The sequence below is a fragment of the Boleophthalmus pectinirostris genome, unplaced genomic scaffold, assembly GCF_026225935.1.
Source record: "Boleophthalmus pectinirostris isolate CB_2022bp ecotype Guang Dong unplaced genomic scaffold, ASM2622593v1 HiC_scaffold_6, whole genome shotgun sequence".
NCBI classification, from domain to species: domain Eukaryota; kingdom Metazoa; phylum Chordata; class Actinopteri; order Gobiiformes; family Gobiidae; genus Boleophthalmus; species Boleophthalmus pectinirostris.
Genome location: NW_026571447.1, coordinates 23,645,123 through 23,657,578, shown reverse-complemented (window position 1 = coordinate 23,657,578; position 12,456 = coordinate 23,645,123). Strand labels below are relative to the sequence as shown.

The 12,456-nt window shown below is 38.7% G+C and overlaps 1 protein-coding gene across 2 annotated transcripts in view; it reads left to right on the top strand.

The window, feature by feature from the left end:
* The first annotated feature begins 322 nt into the window (after positions 1 to 322).
* Positions 323 to 12,456, top strand: part of LOC110171766 (transmembrane protein 65-like) — a 30,397-nt gene continuing 18,263 nt past the window's right edge. The window contains exons 1-2 of one of the 2 annotated variants that reach the window (XM_055163364.1): positions 323 to 561; positions 796 to 1,125. In XM_055163364.1, the coding sequence (XP_055019339.1) occupies positions 822 to 1,125 (304 nt within the window). In that variant the 5' untranslated portion in view covers positions 323 to 561; positions 796 to 821. Of the gene's footprint in view, positions 586 to 795; positions 1,126 to 12,456 lie in introns of both variants that reach the window. The other variant, XM_020937543.2, reaches the window with a different exon arrangement.

Genomic DNA, 12,456 nt, shown 5'->3' with positions numbered 1-12,456 from the left:
ATTCATTATCACATACGTCTTTTTTAAGCCTGTTATATAGGACTCTGCAATAGAAACGTGAGATTTTGTAGTTCTGTAATACACTACATCTAGCCTAGTACCTAAGATTTAACTGGGTGCATTTTCTAAGTGAAACGTCAGCTATAAAAGTCAAATGTCATTGCATGTGCGTGTGTTATAGTCCTGTACATATACATTACTACGGGATAATAGAGGCTGATGCTCAGTCTTTACGCTCGGAGCCGTGAGTGCGTCTCTGTGCCGTCAGCGTTACGCACAGCGTAAAGCTGCTCTGTGATTGGGGAACATTTCCAGCGCTTTCGATTCCCTCCCATCCGCCTCACAGCAGCCTCCTGTCAGCCAGAGGTTACACCAGCCGGGACAACGGGCGCAAATATGTGATTTGGGTTGACACACTAGCGGTATTTGGGAGTTTGCCAGTGCAGCTCGCAGAGAAATAAACCAGGGTAAAGTGGAGACATATGCTCGGGAGCGGCGGCTTTGTTCTTGTGAAGGTTTGTAGTGGAGGCTGCTGGACGGGACAGCGGACCATCGACTGAGGTGCGTCCGATAGCACTAGTAAAGGTTAGTTTCCTATCTGCTGTCATTGATTACGCTGTCATTCTAATTACGTAAAATAATCCAAAGTCATCGGGAGTCATGATTGCCAGTTTGATCCTTTCGTAATTACCTACTATTGTAAATGTTTAGGACTAGCATTTTACATCAGTGTTGAGCAGCATGCCATGTGTTTAGCTAGTGTTGACTCGGGTCACTCTCACCTCTGTTCTCCAGTTTCCATCCTCGATTCTCATCCAGAGATGCTTCCCAGCCTGCGAAGAGCCGTGCGGCCCGTACTCTCTCTCAGAGCCCGAACCGGACTCACCACCAGGGTCGGACTCAATAGCCACCACACAGGCGGTGGAGCTCCCTTGGGCCACGTCGATCCGCCCGTGTCCATGCTCGTACAGCGGTGTAACCTGGGCACGCACCCTCTGAAGGAACCCGTGGAGTCCCTCAACTCTCCCCAAGGAGCCAAGGAGTTTATTTATAGTCTGCATCCGTCTGAGCGGAGCTGCCTGCTCAGAGAACTACACAAGTTCGAGTCAATGGCTATTGCTCAAGGTAAGCATAACAATAATGCAGTGCCTATTACAGTAAACTACTACAGTCACAGTTGTGAATAACAGTATATCATTGTAGCAGTATAGGCTATAGAAAATTCTGTCAAGAGCTGACCCAGATCTTTGACCTCTGACTTTCAGTACCAAACATCAATCTAATTGAAACTGAATAAACCTGTGTATTTTGTTAGGCCTGTATAATGTAGGGTACTTATATTTGATAGTTTTACTCTTACTTGGTACTTAATTGTTCAGGAATACCAGGCAAACCAAGCAGACTGTCGGTTTAAATTACCTTTGATCACACATCAAAGAGGTTCCAAATGTTCTTCCTCTCTTGGTAGCCTAGTTGTCTGTCTGAATCTGGTTGTTACTGGATTATGTGCATTGTCCGGGTTTATACACACAAAAAGTCTTACAGACATTAGGAGAGGGAGCGAGAAATGGGTCGATCAATACAAACGCAGCACAGACAAATGGAGGAGATGAGTGATGGCGTTGAGGTTTTATAGCAGTACATTGTCCCCACACAGTGCTGCCTAGGCCTCTGGAGCCAACTCTTTCATAACTGAGACAGAGCTTTGCACCCAACCACAATACACTGCAGTTTCATTTACCCATCATCATTTCATTTACCCATTTGATTTTTTTGCCTCAGTTATAATATCCCAGTAGTATAATTATTTAGCACACCATGTTTGCCTTCCTGTTGTGTTAATTCTAGACCAAATGTTCAACAGTGTAGCATTAAACATTTCTATTTCCATGGAGACAAGCAGATGACGGCACCAAGCCAATTTTTTTACAGATCAGATCTGTGAGGCGACCCAACTGGCACACAATTAGATTGCATTGTTCATATACATTTCAAACCAATAAAATACATGTAATTCAATATATTGCACGATAGATAAGTTTAATATTAATACCATTCTGTGACAAGAATGGAGACAAGAAGGTGGCGGACCCCAGAGAAAGTTCCATAGTGGATCTTTAAGTAAATTGACTTCAGTGGGAAGAGACAGATAATAAAATCAGATAATGTACAATTTTAAAATCTAATTTCAAACATCTTTTGAGCTGCCTTTATTAGTGTGCTAAATGATCTGCTTTAGAGACTCTGCTACACTGAGCATTATGCTGCAGTTTATGGCATACTCGTTAAAGGATGCAACAATGCTCTGCTAAATGTTGAGTGTAGCTGCACGGTGCATAGTGTACTGTACATAATACTCTGTGGACTGGACACACATAAATGATTAACATGCCATCACTTAGGCCATGTTTGCTTTAATGATAATGGAGCAAAAAGGCACAATATTAAGTACCTGTTAAAAACCTGCCTTTCTATGCCATTCATACCGATAAAAAGTTAACCAGAAAAATCTAGCCATGTATCCTCTATTGTTAAAATTTGTTTGCATTTGTATTTGCCCCATCCGTTAATGCCGCTAGGAGAAACCTATCAAGAGCCCAGGTACACATATCCAGATAATCAGGTTTGGTTTGGAGTACCTAGCTGGAGGAATATCATTAGATTACCGTAGGTCTAATTCCTTTTGTATGGACTTTTTACAAATATCTGCTGTGGCTTCTTATTTGCGATGGGATTGTTGGTTTCTCTCTCCTTTTATTTTGCATACTCTGCTATAATTGGTATAACATCAATTATTGACATGTTTTTTTCTTTCTTGCTACCAGTGGGAATTTTCAAGTCATTATATCAATTGATTAAATGTCATTATATATGCTGTTCTGTTGCAGAGAAGAAGTGCAATTAAAGTGACCAAATTGATCAGTTCAGTGTGTAGGTTATATGGGACGACAAATACAATTGTATCCGTCTTCCAAATAGAAATCTCAGTTGGTGTAATTATTTGATTTGTTATACTTCTTCCTTCACTCCTGTTTCCATTCTCTCTCAGCAGGGGAATTGTCAGAGAGGTGTTGTAGACAGAATCATCCTGACCCGTTGTTATTTGGCGTTTCAATGAGATGTTTCACGCTCAGCGGACCTAATAGGGCATCATTATTTCTGGACACTGGGAGATGATTGCACCCTCACTCAGCATGCTCAGCACTCTGATGGAGCTCTTGTCCACACACATAGCAAAAAGTGCTGCAGGTGCTACAGAAACATTTTTTTTTAAGTTTTTGCAACAGTATTTACATTCATTATTATAAGACTGAATCAGGTGAGATTCAAAAAAAAAACTTACCGAAGATTTAAACTAGACTAAACCATTAATAACACAAAGCTAAACAATACTAAACATCATATTCTAAACCATGACTATATTTTGTTAATTCTGTGTTATTGCTTTACCTGAAATCCTCTTAAGTGTGGCATTAAACATACTGTATATCCATGGTGACAAGCACGTGACTCCCCCAAGCCAAGGTACAGATCACATCTAAGACAAAAACAGGACTTAATGAGACACAGCCAGCAAACATTAAAACTGAACTAAAGCTTTGTATTTAATGAACCAAAACCAAATCAATTTTCGAGATATTTTAATCGATTCCCTTGCGATTCCCACCTCGCTGAAATCTTTGTTCCTACTGCAATGCAATTTCAATATTGTGCAGGTAGTTCCCATCCTCTGCAGGCATATAGGGGGAGGACTGTGATGAAAGGTAGACTGAGGTCATTTGACAGAGGGCACCAATATGTACAGGGAGCCGGCTGATGTCCCTGTCAGCTCTCCCTGATGCCATAACAGCCTTCGGGGATCCTCTTACTGCTGCTGGATATGCTGGCTGCACCTTTTAGCTGAATCGTGGTGGCTAGACCGGTCTGTCACACAGAATAAGATAGATTTTCTGACATGCTTATCATCCATCATTATTCCACTCAGATACTTTGGGGCACTGGAGCTAGCCCACTTTCCTTGATGTTTATGAAGTGTAAAAAACCTGCTGCTGTCACCCTTGGCCTGGCATTTCTCTGCGCCCCTCTGGTTGTGCTTGAGTGCCTTCATCTTGTGTGAAAAAATGTTTGCTGCTACTCGACACAAGTGGTATTTTCCCACTGAATTAAGACCTAGTTTGTTGTTCCAGTCCTGTGCATTTCAAATCTAAGAATGAAGAATGTGTGCCCTAAGGGTTTTGATTTAAATTTGTATTGTTATGTGAGTGAAACACATTAGAGCCAATAGAACAGCTGTCAATCAAATGTGTAAACTGTACAACATGGTGTTATAAACTATTCATTATTGCAGCACCTTGTATACCGTTAAATTATGAATTAAAGTAATACATTTGACATAAAATGATCAATTTAAATATGTACATGACTGCAAGGGCATCTGGCTGAAAATCTTGTTGTTTTTACGGCATGCTAGGCAGCGGATTTATATTGCTGATGCTTCAAAGGCAGCAGTTCAGTTAATCCATATTGTAATCACATATTTGTTGTTTAATGTAATTAGAGTTAGGCCAGCAAAATTAGAACACTATCTATTCAAATTATTAGGCTATGAATTGCAAACTAATGCTAATCTTTAAAACCACAATGCAGCTTGCGAAGCTTGCCCCATCTGGGCCTTTTGTAAGACTACAGTGCTGTTGAATGACTCAGTGACATCTACTGTACTGAGCTGTTCTTCCCACAGGCCGGGTGCAAAGACGATATGAGAAGAGGAGATGAGATAGGGCCAATTTGACTCTAAAGAATGCCCCACGGAAGAGACTTGTTGTTGTTTAGCGGAGGATGACGACCTCTCTGACCCAAGAAGCTGCTACAATGATCATTTACATTTCTCCCTCAGTGTTTCACCTAAGGCTTTTAATGTATTCTGATCTATTTATAGCAAGCTGTGATAATATACGCTGCAATTAGAGACTGTTTAACACCTACAATAATGTGCTGAAAGACGGGTTTAAACTAGGAGCAAAGCAACACATTTTCAAGCGAGAGGTCCACATGCCATCCCCTGTAAGGAAAAGTGTGTGGTGTACAGTCGAGTTCAGAAAATATTACAGTTTTTGTGTCAAATAGCAATTAACACAAGTCTGTTTACATCCATTAAATAATATTGGTAGCAGTTTTTATTTGTTTAAAAAAAAAGACTGAGTGAGCGGCATCACAGAACGTTTCTTTGTCATATCGCCCAGTCTTACATCTCAGATTCAGAAAACAGTTTCCTCTGAGTAATCATTTATTCTGTTGTTGAGTAAAATTAGCCTCTTTATATGCCGCCTCGGGAAGTGTCTGGATAGCGGGAAGCCAAATGCAGAGCCTACTGAATAGTGGATAGTATGCAATAGATCACACAGTGGTTCTCAAACATTTCACATCAAGTACCAGCGAAATTAATATTTGGTGAGTACCACCAGATGCAATCTAGGGCTAAAACTGGAATAAACCAAGTCCAGACAAGGACTAAACAAAATCTTAAATTGGATTAAACCATGGCTAAATTAGTTTGTAGTTAGGACTTCAACTGATTCTATATTAATTAACATATTGACAAACATTTCTTGAAAATCTGAAGTCAAAATAGTAATAGTAATAGTACAAATTCTTCAAGGACTGGCTCTTCCTTTGTCTCCCCTCACACTGCTTCGCCCTGACAGTGGCTGAAGACATTTACCCACTAACAACACAGTTTCAGTCAAGTTGTCAACGTGCACAGTTTCAGTCTGGTAAAAAGACAAACCACAGAACAAGCTCCCAGCTGATGTAGCAGTGTGCTTTACTGGAGGTGTTTACATGGTCAATGTGCTGATTCTTCTAGTGGCTGTTTGCGTATCTGGTAATTTACGATCACAACATGCTGTATCCATCACACTCTGAATGTACGAGTGCACTTAGCTTACAACAGAGCCGCTCTCATTAATAACCAATCACTGTCCTCCATCCAAGTGGATTTTTGGCCTTGGTGGTTTATCTCTGAGAACGCTGCACGAGTGATTCTCATTTGGTAGTATACCTCATCCAGCTATTAAAATGTGTCTGTGGCTTATGGCTGGAGGGAAATGTGCATCCAGTAAAATGTATTAGTGTTTAAGCAGAGTGTTTACATTTAGAGAAAATGATTTAAATTGAGAGAGTAACCTAATTAGAGGATCACAACTGTTGGATGAACACACATTATACTTTAAAGAAGACATTGTGCTTGTTTCTGCTTTATAATCTATGACACCTGAGGATCAATATGTTATCATTTGGACAATTTAAAATGCAATATTACAATTAGCAAAATCAAAACTGTCCTCTCCCACCCTTATCTTGAAAAAGTCATCTTGTCCTGTGTAGACTATTGCAACTCCCTCCTCTCCGGCCTTGACTCCAAATCCATCTCCCACCTCCAACTGGTTCAGAACGCAGTAGCTCGGCTCCTTGCTGGGTTTTACAGACATCAACACATTACCCCAGTTTTAGCTTCCCTTCACTGGCTGCTTGTGTGTTTTAGAAGTATACCAGTGGTGGTGAAAATGGCAGTTGATTGGAGCAATGATGCCTTGAATACAGGAGTATAAGAATTACTCAAACGTGCACAAATCACTCTAATTACAACTTAGAGAGGGTAAATGACAAGGAAAGCACTCACACTATGGATAAAAGCTTTAAAATATCGATTTTGCTTAATAAGTCCAATTTAACTTCTCATACCGTACAACAGAGGTGGGGAATATATTGTTGTATTCCATTTGGTATAAAGTCTATTAAAAAACTATTAAAGGCTGCAAAAAGAACAAATAAAATGTCTTTAATATTTAATTGACTATTGATAAATAATGCATACTTCTACTTAATATAGTAGTATGCTTATTATAGGAATCACTGGCACATGGGAAGTGGAAACTAGCTTCCTTGCTAATCAGGCACTCATGTTTTTGCAGGCACTCATTAATATGCCTTCCAGAGTAAACAGATAAATGCATTCCTGTTGTGTGGATAGCTATTTTTTCCCTAGGTCGCTTATAGTGCCAAGAAGTTTTGTTTTGACACCTTTTAAGGAAATAATTGCAGGCTTAGTAAGAGAGAGCACAGATAAAAGCAGCAGCGCGTGTGAGGCTCTTCCCCAGTCGGCCATATAGCACCAATTAAAATCTAGGAGGGAGGAAATGGGGCTTTCTGCATATGGTCCATCGGTGGTGTGAAGCTCAGACAGATGGATTAAGTTGTGTATTAAATTATGCAGCTGCAGTCCAAGCCACTGATAAAATTACCCACAGCAGGAAGTGTTTGATATTCAAGTGATGGCTACTGGGAGAGCATGTCCATTCAATCATGAGCCCTTCACATTTACATTGTTGTATTGTTTTATCTCATTTTATTGAACTGATTTTATTTTGATTGCCCACTGTGGCAAATAAATATATACAGCTGGAATTCCAAGAGAGATTCAGGAAACTCAAAACCATACATTCATCCTAATGTTACTTACTCCCAAAACAAAATATCACAAAACAGTATATTTTTATGTTGGCCCTGAAAGAGCTATGAAAATCTAGAAGGAAGGTACTGTTTCTTCATTGTTCTGCAATGAATTAAATGCAAATCTGATTGAAGACGCTTACAATGGCATTTAAGAGTAGATAAAAATAAATAACCTGACCTATGAAAATAAATCAAGCAACTCAGTTTTCTGTACATTTATGATGCATTGCAATCAACTGGTAACTGGTAGTACCTTTCCCACCTCCAACCAGGAAAAACTCCCTGGAACGCCACTCAGTGATCTTGGGGAGGGTTGAGCAACTACCATCTCACATTCAAATTAATGTTAATTAATTGTGACATTGTTACAAACCAGTTTCCTTGCGACCACTGCAGAATTTTAGGTAGATTGCGATTTACAAATGATTAGATTTCAGTCTCACTTAAAATAAAATTATTAATTGTCCTGCCCTAGCTGTGGAAGAGACAGATCTGAAGCCTTTCCCCAAAAAGCTTTTGCAAAAATGTTTATTTTGTAGTTTAAACTGTATTCAATCATCTATAGCTTGTTACAAACATAATATTTTATGGTCATGTTCATTTTCCTCCATACAATGTATTATTGTGGCAGAGACAGATGTAGAGCCACTCCTTAAAATTGCTTTTGCAAACTTTTACCAGCTGTTCCTCCAATTGAAAACAATCTGTCATTCTTACACCTCATTTAGTCTGTTACTGTCCTCTCCTGCTCCTGACAACATGCAGTGTAAAGAACGGGACAGCTAAATGGAGCATGGTCGGTTACACAAGTTAAGTGTTTTTATTTTTTCAGCTGGACACAAAAGTTGGTGGGAAAGATGGCAGCTCCAGTCCAGAGTGTAATTTCCTGTTTAAGTGGAGACACCTGTTTGTATCAGCTGAACGGGGAATCTCATTCTGAGCTTGATCAATAATGAACCGACAAACTCCCAACGAAGCGCAGCCAATTAACTACAATTAACTTTGTGCGAGGTTTACTGTCTGCCTCACTGTAGCTACAGCTGAGTGCAAGTCCTATTGAGTTTAGTGATTACATTTTAGCTAACAGCAGACTGTTACCATCATGGGAGTAAATTACACACGCCCTAATACTTGTGTAATTAGCATTTGCCGTTGTCTATCATCCAAAATGTATCTCATAGGAAATATAGTGTAGCTTGAGGTGAAGTTGTTGAAATACTTGGATTTTTCAAAAACCAGCAAATGATCTTTTCTCTGTCTCGCGGATCTTTCGTTTGTCCCTTGTGATTTAGCGTTTCTCCAGGATTTTGCAGCTAGTTTCTGAGTCGATTTGGTTTCTGGCTCTCCCTCACTGAGTAATTGGCTCTTGGGGAATAGATTTGTCTACTCATTTGTCTTCCTGCTGTAGAAAGTTCAAGAAGAAACAGTATTTGTCTCCAATTCATACTTCCAGGTGTCTGTTACTGTAAAGACATGCTTCAGTGCTTTGTGATTTCTTTTCCTGTACAAAGAACCAATAGAGTTAATGCATACATTCTCTTTGACATAGCTCATTATATGCCTCAGTGGTAAGAGTATTTTAAGTTGCGTTGTGACATTCAGAAGTCCTTTGTGAAAAGAAAAGGAGTTCATTGCATACTATACATATATGTGTATGAAGCCTTAAAGGTGCACTTTGTAAGTTTGCTGATGGGGCTTCACAACCTGCGTGTTTCCATGGAGATGTTATGGCTTTGCGTGGATTGTGACACGCATGAAAATTATAGTTATAATATAAGTTATAGTACTAAAAAAATAAATTGAAAAACATGGAGTCTAACTGTGAGCAGGGTCACCTCTCTAGTCTCTACTGATCTGACCTGTAACTTGGCCTGGTTGAGCCACCTGCTTGCCTCTGTGGAACACTTTGGAACATTTCAGGCAAAGCAATAACATCTCAAAGGAAACAAGTAGGTCACAGACTCTAAACCAGAAGAATTACTACACTGAATTTAGTATTGATTTCTATCTTTTCTGTTTGTCCCTGTGATGAAGACCAGTTAGTCTGAAATGCTTTGGGGTTCAGGTTTATAAAGACATCATGCCATAATCAATAAAGGCATATGAAATTTATAAGAGAGCGGCTTGTTTTTTTATTTTTATATATTTCGCTCCCTTTATCAAAGAGAACCTCTTTTACTATTTTTACTACTTTTCATTACTGCCTGGAGGCCCATGAAGCGCCCATTGTTATCCTTTGTTCACTATTCATTTCTATGATTGGATTTCTGAAGTTAAGGGAAGGTACTGTTACAGCTTACCACAATAATATAGCTTCGGAAGAGCAAGAACTGATGCAATAACGGACCCAAGCTAATAAACAAGAGTTTGAATTTTAATCTACAAACCAAAAAGTCTTCTAAAATTACAGCCTGTCATGACTTAGCTAAAGATTAAGCCTGTTGAACATTCTTCTAGGTCAATGAGAAACCTCAAAATAAAACCTTTGAGACACAAAAACCGCTGTCCAGTATACTGCATGTTTAACCAAAGCATACTTCAATTTGTATTTTCTGTCTGATTTGGTACTTGCCTTGAACTCTCCGCGCCATCGATGTCCTGAGTCTAGTGTCATAAATCACGCCAGAATGAGAAGGTGTTGATTTATGAGTATGGTTTGACACTGGTTCCCATCCGCCTGTTTTGCTGATCTCTCACAGCTGAGATCAGCCTTATATTTTATGTTTTATGTAAGCCCCCAATCCAGATTTAATAATAATAAATTCCACCTTGTAATTCTCATCTCCAACTCAGTTTAAAAAATATTTTGATTATAATGTTATGATATCACATGAACCCATCAAGAATATACAGTATTCTTTATCTTTCTACAAACTGCATAGGTTTTGAGAACATTTAGTGAAGAAATGCCTGATTTCTGTTGTTTCAAAACCTGAATTTGCAGAAAATGCCATTGACTTTATTTGTCATCATTTGTTTGAGCGAAGAACAGCTTGGAATTCAAAGGCATATATTTGTCAGCATAACAGCTCAGCCATGAAAGTGTTTTCTTCACAGATTTTCTTTGCTAAAACTTTTTCACACTTTCACAAGATACAATGGAATAAGGCTTTTGTCTCTGCTTTTATTTTTGGCCCGGGTGATTGTTTTCACAATAGTGGTATCATCTGCAAGGACAACATTAAATACAAAATAAATGGTTAAAGCTACGTTGGAACAGAAGCTTTTGTGTGTGCTCATGATTTCACAGTCAAGTCTCAGCTTTCCTGATAAGACTACAATACTCCTCCTTTAGATCTTAATATTAAGTTTAGTATTTCTAACAGAAAGGCAGTAAATTGGCTGATCCATATGTTACGGTATGTCTCCAATCCTGCCAGACAGAGAAATGTAGATGAGTTTTGCTGAATTCATGAATATATGTTTTTCTTAGACTGTGTGAGGACTGACACATGTCTATGAACCCTGCAGTATTTGGTTATTTTTGTTATTTTACTTTTTTGTTTACTACTACATTTTCCAGCCAAAGCTATAGAAGTGATAAGGAATTCAATTGCACTCGCTCTTATAGCTTTTATTTTATTTACATAGAGACTAATGGAAGTGTTCAGGAATTACTGCTAGGCTAGTGAATATAAATCCCATTTTCTAAGCCATAAAAGTACAACATAGACTGGAAAGCAATAAGATATTTATCAGAGAGCTGCAGTAATGGCCTGTCTAGAAGCAAAAAGAATGACAATTTACTTGGATACTAAATAGGTTGCTGTCAAAATATATTTGGACTGTATGGAACTTTCCAAGATGTAGGACTAGGAATCACAGGGTCCCTCACTATTCGATACGATACATGGCACATGACGCACGATACGATATTATCATGATATGGTGATACATGCAGTAAGTATATAGTGCCTGACATATAATTGTTTTTAAGAAGGAAATACATTTTACCCACTGTATTTCTTTGCTAAACCACTACTTGTGCAAAGTTAATATGAAATACATCTGTTTTAATTATCAAAACAGTAAATATGTCAAGTGTGTTGCATAAACAAGCTTCCTTCAACTATAAACAACAAAATTGTAGTGCTGTCACAAAGAAAATTGCTTAAAGATACCAAAAAGTAATTTTGGCGTTATATAGATACTGTATGACCAAATTTTGTATCATTTTGTATATTTCAATATTTTTGCACACCCCGACCAAGATGTACCCTACCTAAGACATATTTTGCTGCTTCTTGCAAAAAGCACCCATTTCTGTCTTGATGATATAACTTGTTTTTTGCCCTGTACAACCTTGGCACTAATTCACTTGTGATTGACATCTTAGATTAGCAGATATTATTATTGTTTATCTGTAAATGTGTCTGTGTGGGGCTATGCGGGTGTTTTTGGTGACTCTGCAATACAAGCAGACTAGATTGTAATCAGTGTGAACAAAGCTGCGTCAGTATTGAATTAGGCCTTAGCCTGGTCACTTATCACATCCCATTAAACGCCCTTTTCTCTTCTGTCTGTTACAATCTTATTCTACAGAGGCAGTGGCCCAGAGGGGCTTTAAAATCTGTGGTGATCAATACGTGATAGCAGAGTAGATTTGGGGCAGTGTATGTGCTCCTGTCTGATATCATACAGATCATAAATGAACCATGTGAGAGGGGGACAGCTTCCTGCGAATTTTTGGTGAGGAGACGAGGAGAGGCTGCAGCATTTTCATTTGGGCCATTTCTCCAAGTGATGAAAGATTTTGTAGTAATATTTTTGGCTGAGTAGATTTCATAACGTCACACATCATTATCTTTGAGCCCCCCCATTTTCAATTTGTATTATTTTTTCTAATAAATACTAAATGCTCATTTCTGGGCATTTGACTTTTGATGTTTTATATTCTGATGATAATTTTTTGTAAGTATTATGGCACGTAATAAATGTTGT